General features: G+C 41.2%; 2 protein-coding genes across 4 annotated transcripts in view; one reads left to right on the forward strand and one right to left on the reverse strand.

Moving 5' to 3' along the window:
- The window catches only part of SSH2 (slingshot protein phosphatase 2), a 306380-nt gene that overhangs the window by 224981 nt on the left and 60244 nt on the right, over positions 1-21155 (reverse strand). Inside the window, exon 2 of one of the 3 annotated variants that reach the window (XM_050763296.1) lies at positions 1049-1129. The exons of the other annotated variants lie outside the window; for them this stretch is intronic. Coding sequence (XP_050619253.1) covers positions 1049-1129 — 81 coding nt within the window. The remainder of the gene's footprint in view (positions 1-1048; positions 1130-21155) is intronic. 3 annotated transcript variants of the gene reach the window in all.
- Positions 1-21155, forward strand: part of NSRP1 (nuclear speckle splicing regulatory protein 1) — a 554990-nt gene that overhangs the window by 212436 nt on the left and 321399 nt on the right. The gene's annotated exons all lie outside the window — the stretch shown is intronic.

The following is a 21155-nucleotide window of genomic DNA, read 5'->3' on the forward strand; positions in this document are numbered from 1 at the left end:
AGCACCATGACAGTTTACAAATGCCATGGCAATGACCCAGAAGTTACTGCCCCTTTCCTAGAAAGTTCTAAATAACCCACCCCTCGATTTGCATTAACCTGCCCTTAATTTACATGTAACTGAAAGTAGGTATAAGTGAGTATAAATACAGTTGCCAAGAGCCCACACGTTGCAGACTCTGGGTACACTACCTGTGAGTTAGTGCTGTTCCACCAGGAGCAGTACTGTTCAATAAAAGATTGCTGTCTAACACCACTGGCTTGCCCTTGATTTCTTTCCTGGTGAAACTAAGAACCCTCCTGGGCTAAGCCCCAATTTGGCCTGTCCTACTAGGCCATTCAATACTCGGGGGAAGTTCACTTATATCTCAGGATATACTGAGAATTTCCAGACTAATCTCACTGCTCATTGCAACACACAAAAATAAGTCAATTTAAGTTGTTCTCTAACTTCAGCCTGACTCTGTGGTTAAGTATGCTGGAGGTTAGACGGGGTAAGTAAAATTTATAACATCTCATGAAATGTAGTTAGATAAAGTTCTACATTTAAGATGATCAGGTTGAGTTTCCAGTCCAGTGATTATAATACTATTTGGCTTAACATTATCAATAGCTAAGACATGTGAGGCCCATGTATGTGAGGAATAAAGGCCCTGTGGCAGCACCAATACCAAGCAGTTGCCACAGGGAAAAGAATAATACTATTGACCATTAAAAAAATGTGTACATGAGGGGAAAAAAAATCCCACAACAACAGTCATTCTTTATTGAAGGAAACTCAGTCAAGGTTCCAAGATGCTACATTTTTTTTCTGCTTCAATAAATAAGTTTTGAGTGGTCATTGCCATGGCATTATGCATATAAATGTACCATACTGTTTATATATACACTTATTCCAAGCCACCTATTTGCCTTCCCAGACTATTTGGCTGAATGGGGTCAAAAGATAAAAGAATAGGCACTATATCAGTTGCATTTAATAGCCAAATTTACCCAAGAAGATTTTACTTGAATCACCAAAGTCTGTATAAAAACATATACCTACGTACATTGGAATCACTAAAGATTTCTGATTCTTCACATTCACAGCAAAGTAATGCTGCTGATTCATTGTCTTCCAAATGAGAGCTCTGTAATACAAACAAGATCATTTCAGAGATCCAAACGAATGGGCCCATAAGCACAAGGGGAAAAGCAAGCTGAAATCAGAGTCAGTGGTGTTAGCTCACAGGTGAGAAGCTGCAATTCTGATTACTGATGGCTATTTTGAGAGAATACCGCCAAGAAGGTGACTGGTTAGTTGACTGAGGAATGCTTGATCAACTGAAGCAGTTCCTATGGTTTCCCGATTTGGGGAAAGATCCAGCACATCTTTTTCTGTAAAGCACATCTTTTTTCTGGGCACAGTGGCTTAGGCCTGTAATCCCAGCACTTTGGGAGGCCGAGGCAGGCGGATCACGAGGTCAGGAGGTCAAGACCATCCTGGCTAACACGGTGAAACCTCGTCTCTACTAAAAATACAAAAAATTAGCCAGGCGTGGTGGCCGGCACCTGTAGTCCCAGCTACTTGGGGGGCTGAGGCAGGACAATGGCGTGAACCCGGGAGGCTGAGCTTGCAGTGAGCCAAGATCACCCCACTGCACTCCAGCCTGGGTGACAGAGTGAGACTCCGTCTGAAAAAAAAAAAAAAAAAAGATGGTGCTGCTAATCCTTTATAGTATGTACTCTTAACTCTTCTCAGACTGGGGATAGATTTATGTTCATTTATCTTTGTATCTTTGGACGTATTTGATGCATTTGATGTATTTCTTTAGAGATAGGCTATAGAATATAGCATAGGGCCTGATTAGGGGATCTAACTCTTAGCCTAGCCTCATTAGCCCTCTGCTGCCAAGTGTTTATATGAGCCAAGAGACAGGCCGGGAAGAGTGGCTCACACCTGTTAATCCCAGCACTTTGGGAGGCTGAGGCGGGCAGATCACCTGAGGTTAGGAGTTTGAGACTAGCCTGGTCAACATAGTGAAACCCCGTCTTTACTATAAAAAAAAAAAAAAAAAAATATATATATATATATATAAGGCAGGCGTGGCAGTGTGCGCCTGTAATCCCAGCTACTGGGGAGGCTGAGGCAGGAGAATCGCATGAACCCAGGGGGTGCAGGTTTCAGTGAGCTGAGATCATGCCATTGCATTCCACCCTGGGTGACAGTGCAAAACTCCATCTCAAAAAAAAAAAAAAAAAGAGCCAGGAGACATGCCCTACCCAAATTCCCCAACAGAGGCCAGAAAACAATTTAAAACCTTTTCTTCTGTTCTCTAATCTCTCTAAAAATCTGTCCAGAAGACAGACAAGGAAAATAAGACAAAGGAGTGAAATAATTAGCTGGTAACATAGGAGTATTTCTCCCTATGACTAACAACTCAAAAAAGGGAACAGAAAAGGCTCCAATTCTGACGCATTAGATTCTATTCAAATGTTTGCTGTTTAGCTAACAGCAGCTGGAAACTGAGTTATCCCTACGTGGATCATTGATGCATAGGTTTACGTCATTAAAACTTCTCACTACCAGTGGCTGAAACTTATAACTACTCTATGGCTATCCTAGTTGATTCCTACTTTAATTTTTCACAGGTAGAGCTGTGTTTCATCTGAAGTATACCCTTAGAGATAAGAGTTTTAGAGTACAAATAAACTTAAATGAAAGAAAGTAAAGCTCAGAGTTACTCTTTCTGATAACGGCCTTGCTCCTGGTTTACTTTCTTCTCATTTTTTTTTTCTAGTCTGATCCTTTATCTACTTTTAGTTTTCTGTCTTAAAACCAAGTCTCATCTGGCATTATCCCTCTCACTTCCTCTTTTAGAAAATAATCAGAAATAACCAAATATTTAAAATCATTGTTGGCCGGGCTCAGGGGCTCATGCCTGTAATCCCAGCACTTTGGGAGGCCAAGGCAGGCGGATCACGAGGTCAAGAGATCGAGACCATCCTGGCTAACATGGTGAAACCCCGTCTCTACTAAAAATACAAAAAATTAGCCGGGCATGGTAGCAGGTGCCTGTAGTCCCAGCTACTCGGGAGGCTGAGGCAGGAGAATGGCGTGAACCTGGGAGGCAGAGGTTGCAGTGAGGTGAGATCACGCCACTGCACTCCAGCCTGGGCTACAGAGCGAGACTCCATCTCAAAAAACAAACAAACAAAAATAATTGTTAAAAATCCTACAAATGCAAAGTCTTTTTAATTCTTGTTCTCTTATATTTTGGAGGGGGGAAAATAAGAACATTTACACTCCATCTAGCTTAAAAAAATATATAAAATATTAGAAGACTTCTGGAACTCGTATTAGGAAAGCTAAAGGCTTAATAATAAATATTCGAAAGAATTAAAATGGTAGAGATCAGAGCTGCTTTCAGCCTTCCCAAGGTCTCATACTACAACAGATAAAAATATAGATAATACTAAGCACATCAAAAGTGGCTTGTCACTGTTACAGTATAAAAACTGAAGAGAGGCCGGGCGCGGTGGCTCAAGCCTGTAATCCCAGCACTTTGGGAGGCCGAGACGGGCGGATCACGAGGTCAGGAGATCGAGACCATCCTGGTTAACATGGTGAAACCCCGTCTCTACTAAAAAAAAAATACAAAAAACTAGCCGGGCGAGGTGGCGGACGCCTGTAGTCCCAGCTACTCGGGAGGCTGAGGCAGGAGAATGGCGTGAACCCGGGAGGCGGAGCTTGCAGTGAGCTGAGATCCGGCCACTGCACTCCAGCCTGGGTGACAGCGCGAGACTCCGTCTCAAAAAAAAAAAAAAAAAAAAAAAAAAACTGAAGAGAGGCCAGGCATGGTGGCTCACACCTGTAATCCCAACACTTTGGGAGGCGGGTGGATCACCTGAGGTCAGGAGTTAAAGACCAGCCTGGCCAACATGGTAAAACCCTGTCTCTACTGAAAATACAAAAAATTACCTGGGTGTGGTCGTGGGCACCTGTAATCCCAGCTACTCTGGAGGCTGAGGCAGGAGAATCGCTTGAACCCAGGTGGTGGAGGTTACAGTGAGCTGAGATCATGCCATAGCACTCTAGCCTGGGCAACGAGAGCGAAACTCCGTCTCAAAAAAAAAAAAAATAATAATAATAATAATAAAAACTGGAGAGAGCTTGAGCCCAGGAGTTGGAAACCTGCCTGGGCAACATAGTAAGACCCCATCTTCATGACAAAAATAATAATAATAATAATCAGCCAGGTGTGGTGGCACACCTCTGTAGGCCTGGCTAGTTGGGAGGCTGAGGTGGGAGGATCACTTGAGTTTCGGAGTTTAAGCCTTCAAGTGAGCCATAATTGTGCCACTGCCATCTGGTCTGGGCAACAGAGCTAGATCCTGTCTCCAAAACAAAACAAAACAAACCTGAAGAGAGAAAAGTATAAATTAAACCAAAGTACACTAGTTAAGATGTTGCAGCTTTCTTTCTTATAAATATTTCAGATGTCCACACTAGCTCTTTCAAAATGACCTTTTGGCTGGGCATGGTGGCTCATACCTATAATCCCAGCACTTTCGGAGGCCGAGGCGGGTGGACCACCTGAGGTCAGGAGTTCGAGATCAGCCTGCCCAACATGTTGAAAATCCATCTCTACTAAAAATACAAAAATTAGCCAGGTGTGGTGGTGCTCAACTGTAATCCCAGCTACTGGGGAGGCTGACAGAAGAATCACCTGAACTCGGGAAGTGAAGGTTGCAGTGAGCCAAGATCACACCATCAGACTGGGTGACAGATCGACACTCTGTCTCAAAGAAAAAAAAAAACCAAAATGACCTTTCAAGAACACACTTGCATTCCTAAAGTTATTTTAAGACTTTATATGTATATATTTATTAATTGAAACAATTCATTAAGATACAAGGTATCCATTAAAGTGGGCTGATGGCATTACAACATAATGGGTTCATGGAACAAGTGTTTACTTGCAACCAACATATTTAGTTCTAAATTAAATTCTGAGAAACCTAAAGGAAGACAAAGGACAAAGGTCAAGTTCATTTCCCTGCCTCTGAGACCTGGTAATTCTTTTTTTTTTTTTTTTTTTTTTTTTTTGGAGACAGCATCTCCCTCTGTCAACCAGGCTAGAGTGCAGTGGTACAATTTTGGATCACTGCAACCTCCGCCTCCTGGGTTCAAGCGATTTTCCTGCCTCAGCCTCCCAAGTAGCTGGGACTACAGGCACCCGCCACCATGCACACTAATTTTTTGTATTTTTAGTAGAGATGGGGTTTCACTGTGTTAGCCAGGATGGTCTCTATCTCCTCACCTCATGATCCGCCCACCTAGTCCTCCCAAAGTGCTGGGATTACAGGCATGAGCCACCACACCTGGCCAATACCTCGTAATTCTAATTCCTGAATTCTTTCCAGGTTCTGCAGAGTGAACAGTCTTTCTCATGACTATATGGGCTTATTCCAAGATTGCAAGGACAAATTAATATTTAGGACCTCTACTAAACTACACGATTATTTAAATAGATGCTAAAAAGCATTTGATAAAATAGTCATTTCTGGTTTCAAACATTTTTAGTAAGCTAGGAATACAAAATGCAGCCTTAATTCACTGCAGAGATTTTTTTTTTTTTTTTTCCTGGAGTCTCTCTCTCTCTGTTGCCCATGCTGGAGTGCGGTGGCGCGATCTCTGCTCACTGCAGCCTCCACTTCCCGGGTTCAAGTATTCTCCTGCCTCAGCCTCCGCAGTAGCCAGGACTACAGGTGCGCACCACAACGACTGGCTAATTTTTGTATTTTCAGTAGAGACAGGGTTTCACCATGTTGACAAGGATGGTCTCCATCTCCTGACCTTGTGATCCGCCCACCTCGGCCTCCCAAAGTTCTGGGATTACAGGCATGAGCCACCGCGCCCAGCGTAGGTGGGCTTAATTATATATAGCACCTCTCAGTGGTAGGCCTTTACCTCAATCTCATTGCCTGAATGTCATATTGTAAATTCCCTCAATGTTTCTTCTAGCATGAGGGTGGTGATCTTCCCCAGTTTGTAGTGCAGATACCAATTCTCTTTTCTTTATTTTCTTCTTTTGAATGTCCTTTTGGCAGGAATTTTGAGGAGGACAAAGTCAAGCTCATATTCTTGCATTGGAAGTATCAAGCCCAAATCTTAACTAAACTGAGTTCATATCCTGGTTCTGCCACTTACTAGCAGTGTGATTTTGAGTACATTCCTTAATATCTTTGAGCTCGATTTCCTCATCCATAAAAATGGGCACAACAATAACATCTATCTATTAGGGTTGTTGGAAAGATTGTATGAGAGATAACATAAGAAAAACATTCAGAGACTTAGAGCCAGGTGTGGTAACATGTGCATCTAGATACTCAGCCGCTCTGGAGGCTGATGTGGGAGGACTTGAGCCTGGGAGTTCACGTTCAGCCTGCACAACATAGCAAGACACCTGTCTCTACCAAAAAAAAAAGTAATTAAAAAAAGCACTTAGAATAACCTAGCTTCTGATGTTGCTTCTAATAATAATAAATTATTATTATTTTATTACTATTTATTACTGCTGCTTATAATAATAATAAATATTACTATAATAATATTAATCTCCTTCCTAGATGTAAAAGGCTTATACATTTGGGTTAAAATTTTCTTTCAAAGAAACTTTTGTCTTCAAGGGAAATTTTGCTTACATCAAGTCTTAAGTGTTTTTCATTCTTAAAGATGAAATCATATTCCCTACATAACCTGGAAGCAACTGAGCTCACAATGAGTCATTGATTTCCATTTATTGTACCCCTACTGTGTACTAAGTACTTTTCTGGGTGCTGAATTATTAGTAGCTAAGGTAAAACAGCAAACAAAAAGGGAAAGGTAACTGAACAGGTTACAAAAACAGTTTTTTGCTTTTTATGGGGACGCAAAAACAACAAAGATAGGATATGACTTTGTGGAAACATGTCCCTTTGGCTAAGTATTGTGTGGAGAAACACAGGGGTTAAGATTGTTGGTAAGAAAAACACCTGCACATAACAAGAAGTTTCAATCCAGAACAGCTTCTAAGGAACAATTATAGTAATGAAGTTGCAATTTTTATATGGACTGTATGATGCAAGAACTCATGTACTAAGAAGGAGGTTTTCAAGAGTGTTAAAATCTAACATATGCAGTTACCTAACAATTTATAAGCAGAAGTCTTAAGAAATAATACCACAAGAGGCCGGGCATGGTAGCTCACACCTGTACTCCCAGCACTTTGGGAGGCCAAAGCGGGTGGATCACGTGAGGTCAGGAGTTCGAGACCAGCCTGGCCAACATGGCAAAACCCCATCTCTACCAAAAATACAAAATTAGCTGGGTGTGGTGGCAGGTGCCTGTAATCCCAGCTACTCGGGAGGCTGAGGCAGGAGAATCACTTGAACCCGGGAGGCAGAGGTTGCAGTGAGCTCAGACTGTGCCATTGCACTCCAGCCTGGGAGACAGAGCAAGACTCCATATCAAAAACAAAACAAAGGCCGGGCGCGGTGGCTCAGGCCTGTAATCCCAGCACTTTGGGAGGCTGAGACGGGTGGATCACGAGGTCAGGAGATCGAGACCATCCTGGCTAACACGGTGAAACCCCGTCTCTACTAAGAAATACAAAAAACTAGCCGGGCGAGGTGGCGGGCGCCTGTAGTCCCAGCTACTCGGGAGGCTGAGGCCGGAGAATGGCCTGAACCCGGGAGGCGGAGCTTGCAGTGAGCTGAGATCCGGCCACTGCACTCTAGCCTGGGCTACAGAGCGAGACTCCGTCTCAAAAACAAAACAAAACAAAACAAAAACAAAACAAAACAAAATGAAGAAATAATCCCACAGAGTCAAAACCTGTTACCCTGTTGTTACTGTTAAGTCTCTTGTACTCTATTCTTGTTATAGATTATATGGTTTTAAGAGGCAGAGAACATTTACTATTTCTTTCCTCTTTCCTTTTTTTTTTTTTTCCATCTTTCATCCTCGCTTTTTTTTTCTTTTCTTTTTCGTGGTTTTAAGTGAATACATTGCAGCTGTACTTAAAGAAACTAGGGACTTTGAAAATGTACTATCAGACATAGGCCGGTCCTGGTGGCCCATGTCTGTAATCCCAACAATTTGGGATGCTGAAGCAGGCAGATCACTGAGCCCAGGAGTTTGAGCCCAGCCTGGGCAACACTGGTAAAACCCCGTTCTCTACTAAAAATACAAAAAATTAGCTGGGTGTGGTGGCATCTACTCAGGGGCCTGAGGTCGGAGGATCGCCTGAGCTCAGGAAGTTGAGGCTGCAGTGAGCCGAGATCACGCCACTTCACTCCAGCCTGCACAACAGAGTGAGATCCTGCCTCAAAAAATAAAAAGAAAAATATACTATCAGGCATCAAACAATAAAATATATTTACACCCCAAAGTCCAGCAACTTTGGGAGTAAGAGCTTTTAATCCTTTAAAGGCCAAGACATACCCTGGCACTTAGGTATAAATGGATTGACAAAGCAATTTCATAGTCTACATCTGATCCAACTAAGACAATTCTCTAAAGTCTCAGCTGAAATTATACATTTAAAAACAATTATTTCAGTTATTTGCTGTATCTACTGAGAGAATGAAGACCATTCTTGGCAATAAGACTATTGACATTCCAGAAAATGCAGACATCGCTCTGAAAGGATGCACAGTTATTCTGAAGAGCCCCAGAGGAAGTTAGGGAGGAACATCAATCACAACCATGTAGGATGCATTCTCCTTGGAAAAGAAGAGGTGCTAGGTTGACAAATGATTGGGAAATAGAAAGGAATTGGCTACTGCTTGCACTATTTGTAATCGTGTACAGAACATAATCAAGGGTGTTACACTGGGCTTCCATTACAAGATGAGGTCTGTGCATGCTCCTTTCCCCATCAACTTAGTTATCCAGGAGCATGGGTCTTTTGCTGAAATCCACAGTTTCTTGGGTGAAAAATATATCTGGAGGGTTTAGATGAGGCCAGGTATTGCTTATTCAGTTATCTTAAGTCCAGAAAAATGTATTCATCTTTGGAGGAAATGACATTGAGTTTGTTTCAAATTCAACTGCTTTGATTTAGCAATCCGTAACAGTTAAAAACAAGGATAACAGAAAACTTTCAGATGATCTGTATGTCACTGAAAGAGGAACAGTTTAGCAGGCTGATGAATAAGATCTAAGAGTTGTCCAGCTATAGAAACAAGATACTGTATGGTTGCTAAGACCTGTTTGTGGTATTTTAATGATGCATTAAAAGACCTCTATTATAGCTGGGCTTGGTGGTGCATGCTTATAGTCCCAGATACGCAAGAGGCTGAGGTGGGAGGACCGTTTAAGCCCAGGAGGTTGAGGCTGCAGTAAGCTGTGATCCTGCCACTGCATTCCAGCTTGGGCAACAGAGTGAGACTCTGTCTCAAAAAACAAAAACAAACAAAACCCTCCAAAACAATTATTTTAGTATGTAACACATGTATGTGGTAAACAACTAAGAAGGTGTCAAAGAGTATTTTTAAGTCTTCCTCCATTCCGGTCCTCCCACCTACTACAACCCATTCCTAGAAGTAATCACTATGCCAGCTCCTAAGGAATCCTTTCAGGATTATTCTGTGTATATACAAGCATTGTGTGTGTAGATGTTCTTTCTCCAAAATACACAAATGAAAGCACACTGCACCTATTTTTCTGCCCTTTCCTTTTAAACTTAGTATCTTTGTTTCACTATTTTTTAAAAACTACGTAACATAAAAAATAACACAACATAAAATTCACCCATGATTCAATTACCTTCCACCAGGTCCCTCCCACAACACATGGGAATTCAAGATTTGGGTTGGGACGCAGCCAAACCATATCATTCCACCCCTGGCCCTCCCAAATCTCATGTCCTCACATTTCAAAACCAATCATGCCTTCCCAACAGTCCCCCAAAGTCTTAACTTATTTCAGCATTCTACTGGTACCAATTTACTGCATTAGTCCGTTTTCACGCTGTTGACAAAGACATACCCGAAACTGGGCAATTTACAAAAGAAAGAGGTTTAATTGGGCTTATAGTTCCATGGCTGGGGAAGCCTCAAAATCACAGCAGAAGGCAAGAAAAAGCAAGTCACATCTTGCATGGATGGCAGCAGGTAAAGAAAGAGAGCTTGTGCAGAGGAACTCCTCTCTTTAAAACCATCAGATCTCATGAGACTTATTCACTATCATGAAAACAGCACGGGAAAGACTTGCCCGCATGATTCAGTTACCTCCCACCGGAGTTTCCCTCCCACAACATGTGGGAATTCAAGATGAGATTTGGGTGGGGACACAGCCAAACCCTATCAACCATCTTAACTGATGTTTTTGAGACAGAGTCTTGCTGTCACCCAGGTTGAAGTACAGTGGCGTGATCATGGCTCACTGAAGCCTGGATCTCTCAGGCTCAAGCGATCCTCCCATCTCAGCCTCCCTAGTTGCTGAAACTAAAAATTACCACACCCAGGTAATTTAAAAAGTTTTTTGTACAGATGGGGGTCTCACTATGTTTCCCAGGAAGGTTTCAAACTCCTGGGCTCAAAAGATTCTCCTGCCTTGGCCTCCCAAAGTGTTGGCATAAGCCATCACACCCAGGCCCATCTTAACTATTGTTAACTGTACAGTTCAGTATATATTCATGTTGTTGTACAGTCAATCTCTAAAGCTTTTTCATCTCAAAGAACTGAATCTATATCCATCAAACAACTCTTCATTTCCCCCTATTCCAGCCCTTAACAACTACCATTCACTTTGTTTCTATGAGTTTTGACTGGTCTAGATAATTCATATAAGTGGAATCATACAGTATTTGTCTTTGACTGAGTTATCTTCCTTAGCGTAATGTCCTCAAGATACATGCATGTTGTAGCATGTGTCAGAATTTCCTTCCTTTTTAAGCCTGCATAATATTCCACTGCACACATATATGACATTTTGTTTATCCATTTGTCTATTAAGACATTCATTTCATTGTTTCTGATCGCTGCATAACATTTCATTGTAGAGATGTTCCACAGTTCAGTTAATCAGTCTCCTACTAATAGATTCAAGTTACTTCCAATTAAATTCATTTTCTAATATGCTGTAACAAATTACCACAAACTTGATGGTTGAAACAACATACATTTATTATGTTACAGTCTAGAGGCAAGGAGCCCTAAAATAAAACAGTTGGCAGACCTGTGTTCCTTCTGTAGGATCTAGGGGAGTGTTACAGGCTAAATTGTGTCCCTCAAAATTCATATGTTTTTCAATCCCCAGTACCTCAAGATGTGGTTGTATTTGGAGACAGAGCCTTTAAAGAGTAATCAAGTTAAAATGAGGTTTAGTAACCTAGGGGTGGTTCCAATATAGGTGGGCCCTAGTCCAATATAGGTGGGCCCTAATCCAATATGACTCATATTCTCATAAAAAGAGATTAGGGCCACACGTAGTGGCTCATGCCTATAATCCCAGCACTTTGAGAGGCCAAGGCAAGAGAATCACTTTAGGTCAGGAGATTGAGACCAGCCTGGGCAACATAGCAAAACGCCATCTCTACAAAAAAAAATAAAAATAAAAACAAAATAGCTAGGCATGCCTGTAGTCCTAGCTACTTGGGAGGTTGAGGCAGAGGATTGCTTGAGCCCAGCAGTTCAAGTTTACAGTGAGCTATGATCACACCACTGCATTTTAGCCTAGAAGACAGAGCAAGATCCTGTCTCTAAATAAATAAATAAATAAATAAATAAAAGAGATTAGGACGCAGATACCACCCAGAGGAAAGACCATGTGAAAACAGAGGGAGAGGACAGCCTTCTACAGGCCAAGAAGGTCAGCCTCAGAAGAAATCAACCCTTTCCAACACATTGGTATTTGACTTTCAGCCTGCAACTCTATGAGAAAATAAGTATTTGTTATTTAAGCAATCAGTCTGTTTAAATGGCTTATACTTGTTATGGTAGCCCTAACTATTTTTAGGAGAATCAATTTATTTGCCTTTTCTGGCATCTAGTGGCTGTCTGCATTCTTCGGCTCATGGCCCCCTTCTTCTATCTTCAATATCGGTAAAGGTGGATTGAGTTCTTCTCCTATCGCATCAATCTGACTTCCTTTCCTGGGTTCCTCTTCCACTTTTTTTTCTTTTTGTTTTTTTAACTTCTAAGTTCCCAGGTACATGTGCAGGTTTGTTATATGAATAAACTCATGCCACAGGGGTTTGCTTTACAGATTATTTCATCATCCAGGTATTAAGCCTAGGACTCATTAGTTATTTTTCCTGATTCCCTCCTTTGCACCCTCCACTCTCTGGTAGGCCCTGGTGTCTGTGTTCCTCTCTATGTGTCCATGTGTTCTCATCATTTAGCCTCCACTTATAAGAACATGTGTTATTTGGTTTTCTGTTCTTATGTTAGTTTACTAAGGGTAATAGCATCCAGCTCCATCCATGTTCCTGCAAATGACATGATCTTGTTTTTTTTCTTTTTATGGCTGCATAGTATTTCGTGGTGTATATGTACCACATTTTCTTTATCCAGTCTATCATTGATGGGCATTTAGGTTGATTCCACATCTTTGCTGTTGAAAATAGGGCTGCAATGAAAATACACATGCATGTGTCATTATGATGGAATGATTTATATTCCTTTGGGTATATATCCAGTAATGGGATTGCTGGGTCGAATGGTAGCTCTGTTTTTTTGTTTTTGTTTTTGTTTTTGAGACAGAGTTTCGCTTTTGTTTTCCAGGCTCAAGTGCAACAGCGCGACCTTGGCTCACTGCAACCTCCACCTCCTGAGTTCAAGCAATTCTCCTGCCTCAACCTCCTGAGTAGCTGGGATTATAGGCGCCCACCACCAAGCCCATCTAATTTTTTGTATTTTTAGTAGAGACAGGGTTTCGCCATGTTGACCGGGCTGGTTTTGAACTCCTGACCTCAGGTGATCCACTGGCCTTGGCCTCTCAAAATGCTGGGATCATAGGCGTGAGCCACCGTGCTGGCAGTAGTTCTGTTTTTAGCTCTTTGAGGAATTGCCACACTACTTTCCACAATGGTTGAACTAATTTACACTCCCACTAACAGTGTATAAGCATTACATTTTCTCCACAATCTCCTCAGCATTTGTTATTTCTTGACTTTTTAATAATAGCCATTCTGACTGCTGTGAGATGGTTATCTCGCTACGGTTTTGATTTGCATTTCTCGTTGAGCTTTTTCTCATATGATTGTTGGCAACATGTACGTCTTCTTTTGAAACGTGTCTCTTCATGTCCTTTGCTCACTTTTTTTTTTTGAGACAGAGTCTCACTCTATCACCCAGGATGGAGCCCAGTGGCGCAGTCTCAGCTCACTGCAACCTCTGCATCCTGGGTTCAAGCAATTCTCTTGCTTCAGCCACCGTGATTACAGGAGCGTGCCACCATGCCCAGCTAATTTTTGTATTTTTAGTACGGACAGGGTTTCGCCATGTTGGCCAGGCTGGTCAGGAACTACTGACCTCAAGTGATCCACTCGCCTTGGCCTCCCACAGTGCTGGGATTATAGCTGTGAGCTACTGTGCTCAGTCTCCTTTGACCACTTTTTTTCTTTTTTTTTTTTTTGAGATAGAGTCTTGCTCTGTCCCCCAGGCTGGAGTGCAGTGGCAGGATCTCAGCTCACTGCAACATCTGCCTCCCAGGTTCAAGCAATTCTCGTGCTTCAGCCTCCCGAATAGCTGGGATTATAGGCGTGTGACATGATGCCCAGCTAATTTTTGTATTTTTAGTAGAGACAGGTTTCACCATGCTGGCCAGACCACTCTTGAACTCCTGGACTCAAGTGATCCTCCCGCCTCAGCCTCCCAAAGTGCTGGGATTACAGGTGTGAGCCACCGTGTCTGGCCCTTTGGCCCACTTTTAAATGGAGTTTTTTGTTTTTTTTCTTGTATATTTGTTTAAGTTCCTTACAGATGCTGGATATCAGACCTTTGTCAGATGCATAGTTTGTAAACATTTTTTCCCATTCTACAGGTTGTCTGTTCACTCTGTTGATAGTTTCTTTTGCTGTGCAGAAGCTCTTTAGTTTAATTAGAGTCAACTTTTGCTTCTTCACAATTGCTTTTGGCATCTGTCATAAAATCTTTGCCTGTTCCGATGTCCAGAATGGTACTGCCTATGTTGTCTTCCGGGGTTTTTATAGTTTTGGGTGTCCCTCTTCTACTTTAACAGCCTTTGTGACTGATTATGTTGCATCCTGCCCTGATAATCCAGGGTAATCTTCCTATTTTAAAGTTATACATGATTAGCAACCTTAATTCCTCCTTTACTATGTTAAGATAACATATTTACAGGTTCACAGCTGATTAGAATGAGGACTCTACTGGGGGCCATTATTCTGCCCACCACCATAATCTTCTTCTTCTTTTTTTTCTTGAGACAGTCTCTCTGTGCTGTCCAGGCTGGAGTGCAGTGGCACGATCTCGGCTCACTGCAACCTCCGACTGCCGGGTTCAAGCGATTCTCCCGCCTTAACCTCCCAAGTAGCTGGAACTACAGGCGCCTGCCACCATGCTCGGCTTTGTATTTTTAGTAGAGACAAGGTTTCGCTATGTTGGCCAGGCTGGTCTTGAAATCCTGACCTCATGATCCGCCTGCCTGGGCCTCCCAAAGTGCTATAGGCATAAGCCAGCGTGCCAGGCCCATAATCTTCTTCTTTGAAAGCTTTACTGGGGGGAAACAATTGTTTTCTAGAATCCAATATTTACACCAATAAACTGGGAAGCAAAAAGTTAATTAAGTGCAATGGGAAATACAACACTATAGTTATATACTTTGCACATAAAGAGGATTATAAAACTTAATATCAGCCACAGAAGGTTTGAAATAGCTTTTTCTGGAGAGGTGATGATTTGGATTTAACCCACTCATAGTATTTTACATAGGCTTTTTTTGTGATAAATGGTACAGATTTGCAAATTGTCTAGTATTAGGGGTACAATCTGTGGTTACTGAATTTAACTGAGTCAATATGAAAATTTAAATGAGAATAAATTGAGTGGTTCCTTCTTCTAGGCATCCACAGTTCCCTGTGCACACATTTTCTAACTCTTAACTCACTACTGTAATTATTGCTATACAGGTTCTTTTTCCCCTCTGGACTATGAGCTTCTCAACTTACATTGCCAGGGCCTGGCACAAGGTAAACATTCAATAAATGTTCAATGAATAAGTGACTTAGTATTAGTTGTTGCGATTCTTCCTTGTTGCTATAAAAATAACATAAAGTGAAGATAAGTTATAATCTTTGTATATAGGTATAATTAAGAGACCAACAGTCTTCACTGCCCTGAACACATGATATTTGTTCCTTAATTAGTAATGGTAGTAACAGCTCCTACTGGAAGAACCAATTGTTACATGAAACACTGCCTCCCTTGGGCTCCAGATCAACATGGAAGCTTTAAGCCAAAAGAGCATCTTCATTTCTCAGAGCCTCTTAGCAGCTTGGCCTGTCAGTGCCTAAGAGAGTCAAGATACTCATGCCACATTACTCCCTAACTCTGGCCTGCAGTTAGGCTATTTCATTTGCAAAGGTATTGCTGCTCTTCACTCATTGCACGTAACATACAACTGTGTTATGGTAAGCATCATAGGCTTGTTTCTCCACTCACTGTGCCCTTCAGAAGGAACACATCTCTCAGTCCGAATCTCACCCATCCTTCAAAGCACCAGTCAAATCCCAGAATTTCAGGAGGCTTCAAAATGATGACTTCAGTCCCACTGAAGTAGGAGCTCCCTTCTGAACCTTCCTTGGGTAGGCAGGGGTTGGCAAACTATAGCCTGTGGGCCAAATGTGTCCCATGGCCTGTTTTTATATGGCCAGCAAGCTAAGAATGGCTTTTGCATTTTAAAAAGTTTTTTTTTTTCTTTTTTTTTTTTTTAAAAAGGACAAAGAATGTGCAACAGAGACTGTATGTGGCTTCTGACATCTTTAGGTGAGGCCTGAAATATTTAATAACTGGCCCTTAACAAAAAAAAAAAAAAAAAAGATTGTCAATTCCTGGCCTAGAGCACACAATTCAGCCTAATGACAAATTGCCCAGAACTGTTCTCTAATCTGTGGATAGTCTTGTCTTCCTGTGGCAGTTTCTGTTGTCTACCCAACAGTCATCTCTAACCTCTTTTACCTACTAGTCCCAGTACTCAGGCTGACAATGCCTTTTCAGCTTAGCCTCCCTGAAGCCCAGAACAGTCATATATCCTAATCCTGGTCTCCAAGGCTTGAGGGCAAGTCTGCTATGGGCTTGTGGGAAAAGTTTTCCACCTTGACAAAGGAGATTTGAGAAAACAGATTGCCCTTCCTATGCCTTTGGATGCAGTTATGCAGATCTGATATCTAGAGCTGTGATAGCCATTTTGTGACCTCAAAAAGAGAGGCCCAAGGACAAAAGGAAGTAAGTTGAAGATGGTAGAGCAGACAGACAGAACTCAGAACCTTGACAACTGCATTAATCACTGTATCAAGTCTATAACTGCCTTGCTCCTGGCCTTCTCATCTTAAAAATTATCCCACTTTTAATGTGGTGTTCTGGTACTTTCAAAAGAAAGAATCTTAAATCTATAAGTAGATTTTGTGTGCTTGGAGAATAAGGCCCACATCATCTATGTCTGCACTTCTATAGTATGCACAGGGGTGTAATTGTTGGAATCCAATTATTTTATGAGTAATTACTTTGGATAAAATTTATCACCCTTAAACTTTGAAAAGATTCTTGAGTGTACAAAAGCAAGTGAGGAGGCCAGCTTCTATGAAAGTAACTTTGATGGACAGGTACCATAAGTAAAGCATTTCAGATTTCTGATCTCATTCAGTACTAGGCTGGGCGCAGTGGCTCACGCCTGTAACCCCTGCACTTTGGGAGGCGGAGTTGGGTGGATCACCTGAGGTCAGGAGTTCGAGACCACCCTGGCCACCATGATGAAACCCCATCTCTACTAAAAATGCAAAAAATTAGCTGGGTGTGATGGCGGGCGCCTGTAATCCCAGCTACTCAGGAGGCTGAGGCAGGAGAATTGCTTGAACCCAGGAGGCAGAGGTTGCAGTGAGCCGAGACTGTGCCACTGCACTCCAGCTTGGGCAACAAGAGTAAAACTCCATCTCAATCAATCAATCAATCAATAAAATACTAAAACAACCCAGTAAGGTTACACACTCCAAATTCATATGAATGAAGTCTAAGTGGCAGGGTAGAGATTTTAATTCAGGCTCTTATAGATATACTCATACTTTTTCACAGTATCTCTCCTTGTCCTTCCAAGTCTTCTATTGCAACTAACAGTGATAAGATTTAAAGATTTTGCTTATCATTCTTTGAATGTTCACTTGATCACATCTCAGATCCCATACAAATGCCACATTACTTGCAGCTGCAAATTCACACCTTCACACAGAGATAATCTGAATATTTACTTAAAAAAAAAAAAACCAATAAACCCTGTCCTCTCCTTGAGGTAGTTTTGTTTGTTTGTGTTTGTATTTTTTCCCTTCTCTTTTTCTAATATAATCAGCTTCCCTAAAAGGGCATGTTTCTGAAATGAGAGAAAAAAATCCTCTAAGCAGTGATTCTCAATGTGGTCTCCAGACCAGCAGAATCACCTGACAACTTGCTAGATGCAAATTCTTGGGCCCCACCCCGATCTACCAAATAAAAATCTGGTGTAGCACCCAGAAATGTGTTTTTCACAAGCCCTCCAGGTAATTCAGATATAAATTAAAGTTTCAGAACCACTGGTCCAAAGCATTTGCTTCTGTATATAGCACTTAAATCACTGCATTAAAACTAGAATGGTGGAATCCTATCATTCCTATGAAAATAGTTAGGCAGTGGGTCTCCAACTTCCAATGACTTCTCCAGGCACTGAAGAAACAGTTTCTCTACAACTAAGTTGAAATAAGAGATAAACGTCTTCTCTATTATACATACTTGACTCAGATACAAAAACAGACTTAATATTCTAAAATGGTAAGTCTACAATTAAAATAAGTATGAAGTAATTTCTGCAACTTAAGATTAATACAGTACCACAATTAAATCACTGCTGCTGTGTGGAGAGATAACATTTATTTTAACATCAGAGCTTGGAGGGAAGAAAAAGAATCAGCAGTTTAAACTCAATTTGGAAATTAGAGATCCCCAGTAGGAAAGCTTTACAACCCAGTTTCCTATCCAGTCTGTAAAATAAACAGGGAGGACTTGGGATTCAACCTCTCCCTGGCAGATAATTTGCTCAGAGTAAACATGCACTGTATCATTTGTCAGGGCTCTAAGGAACTTCTAACCCTAGTTTAAAGAAGAATCATGGATACCAAGAGGAAATCAGAAATACTCTAAAAAATCATTCCTTGAAAGGGAAGAAGACTTTGCTGACCTTAATTCCTATCACAGATTTCACTGAACCCAAATGGGGTTTGGTTTCATAATTTAACCTATGAAAGACAGAGATAGTTGAAGCTGAAGAGAAAATAGCAATGGGACCTGGAACAAAGTCTAATTGTGATTAATTAAAAATTAGTGTCTTCTAAAGACTACCAGAAGATGAAGAACAATAAATTTACAAATATCAGAAATAAGGGAGCAGGCCGAACGTGGAGGCTCACGCCTGTTATCTCAGCACTTTGGGAGGCTGAGGCGGGCGGATCACCTGAGGTCAGGAGTTCCAGACCAGCCTGGTCAACATGGTGAAACCCTGTTTCCACTAAAAATACAAAAAATTAGCCAGGCATGGTGGCGGGCACCTTGTAGTCCCAGCTACTCAGGAGGCTGAGGCAGGAGAATCACTTGAACCCAGGAGGCGGAGGCTTCAGTGAGCCTAGATCGTGCCACTGTACTCCAGCCTAGGTGGCAGAGTGAAACTCCATCTCAAAAAAAAAAAAAACAAAAAAAAAAAAAAAAAAAAAAGAAATAAGGAAACAAAGGAGACTATGCTGGAAGAATTTGAAACCAGTTTAGAAAAATCAATTAATTGGAAACAGTACAAAGATCATTTAGAAATTTATATGTAGATATTGAATTATGTTTTCTCAGAGAAACATTCCTAACCAATGCTTAGATTCCTAAACTAGCAACTGATACCAAAACTACCAAAAGCAAAGTGAGGTCATCTCCAGTGAGATGCAAAAGCAGTCGTTCATATGTACAGGTTATTCGGTTTACATAGAGGGCTGCTACTTGTATTTGATCAACACCTATATAGTGTAAAATGCACACTAAGTTAGGTACTATGACAGATTCTGAGAAGTAATCATCCACAAAAAAGAACAAGTTAATAAACAAGTTTATAAAGACAGGGAAAAGCCAAGGAGCCAGTGGTAGATGTTCACTCCTGTCAGAAAACCCATGAAAAGAACAATGAGAAAAAAAATGGCAACAGCATCTCAGAACTTCTAGACCTAGAATATCAGGACACAAAAAAGAGTTTTGTGAGTTTAGAGTTATGTGTCTAGTTGCCAATTAAATGGCCAAGGAGAATTGAAATGTAATTCATAGAGAGGCTGGTTTGTCTCTCCTTAGGCAAACCAAGTATTATATTATTTTCCATTTTGAGTTAGGTTTCTGCTATTAACAAGTTAGCTGCCTATTTCCCTCCTGTTCTGTGTAGGAGTTTTTATTTATTTTATTTTTATTTTTAGAGACAGGGTCTCGCTCTGTTGCCCAGGCTGGAGTGCAGTGGCGCCATATTGGCTCACTGCAAACTCCATCACCAGGGCTCATACGATCCTTCCACCTCAGTCTACTGAGTAGCTAAAACTACAGGCCACGTGCCACCATGCCCAGCTAATTTTTTGATTTTTTTTTTTTTTTTTTGCAGAAATGGGGTCTCCCTGTTGCCCAGGCTGATTTCAAACTCTTCGGCTTAAATGATCTTCCTGCCCCGTCCCAGAGTGCTGGGATTATAGGCATGAGCCAATATATCCAGCCCTGTGTAGGAGTTTTTAAAAGATCAGTCCTGTCAACTTCATGAGGTAACAGTAGGCTGGCAAAACAAGGAGATACTGCAAGGTTAATTCTGTGTGTGCTGAAAGCACGTAATTCTTTTGCCCTCCATTCACTTGTAAATCACCTTACATATTATTTTTACAGTTTTTAAAACTGTAGCATTCTAGTTATTTACTTCCCTCCTCAGACCAATATATGAGAGCTATCTGTGATTTAAATACAACCATCAACTTCCCCCAGCCCCTGCCACACAAACACTTAACAAAAAAAATCTGTGTAGCTTGATTTGGGACCTGGGCTATGAAAGTAAATTAGGTTTTAGAGATGCTAAGGTGTGTATCATGTAATATGATCACTGCATGTGTGCAAAGAGGTGGAGTTCTGTTATTTCCTTACAGAATAAAGGTTTGAAGAGCAAAACGCAGCTATTTTAGAGAAACTAAGGAACTTCAGAAAGGCATTTGAAGAAAAGAAAACACTGAGTAAGAAAGGAGAGAAAAGCATCCCTTGAACATTTGTCTGGGGATGTATGCCAGGAAAGAAAGACAAGTTCAGAAAGATCGCTGTTACTTAGACTACCAAGGTAGGTGTCAGATGATTGTGAAAAGAGCCTATTTCCTCGCTAGTAAAGAGCTCTATTCCTTCTTTAATAAATAAGAGCTAAAAGATTTAGCTCTAGTATTAGAAGAGGAACTTAGATTGATATCAAGGAAGGCTAGAGATACCTAAAACTAAGATCTACCAGGCTGAACTGGGGGTAAAGTGAGTGATGGTCTTGTATTTGTAATTAATTTCCTATATAGCATTCTGACCACAAGATGTCCTCACACTGTAGCAAGGTCATTTTTGTATTCTAATTGATTAAGTGCACTATGATGAGAGAAGCTGCCTAGAAGGAACTAAGTGAAAGCTTGTAAACCTCAGGTATAATCTTTCAGAGATTCATTCCCTATTCTTTGGAGAAACAGTTATACCAATGATTAAAACTATCTGAGAAGAATATCACCAGAATAACTCTCTAGGGCTCTTCTTCCCTGATCTAAACCCTTGACATGTACTAAAAACTCACAGTCAATTTTGGGTACAGCGGAGGTAGTACCTACCCCTCAAGATCCTTAAATCCATAAAATTGTTAAAGATGAGAGAAGCCCAATTTTGTCCTAGTCTGCCTTTCTT

The sequence above is a fragment of the Macaca thibetana genome, chromosome 16, assembly GCF_024542745.1.
Source record: "Macaca thibetana thibetana isolate TM-01 chromosome 16, ASM2454274v1, whole genome shotgun sequence".
NCBI classification, from domain to species: domain Eukaryota; kingdom Metazoa; phylum Chordata; class Mammalia; order Primates; family Cercopithecidae; genus Macaca; species Macaca thibetana.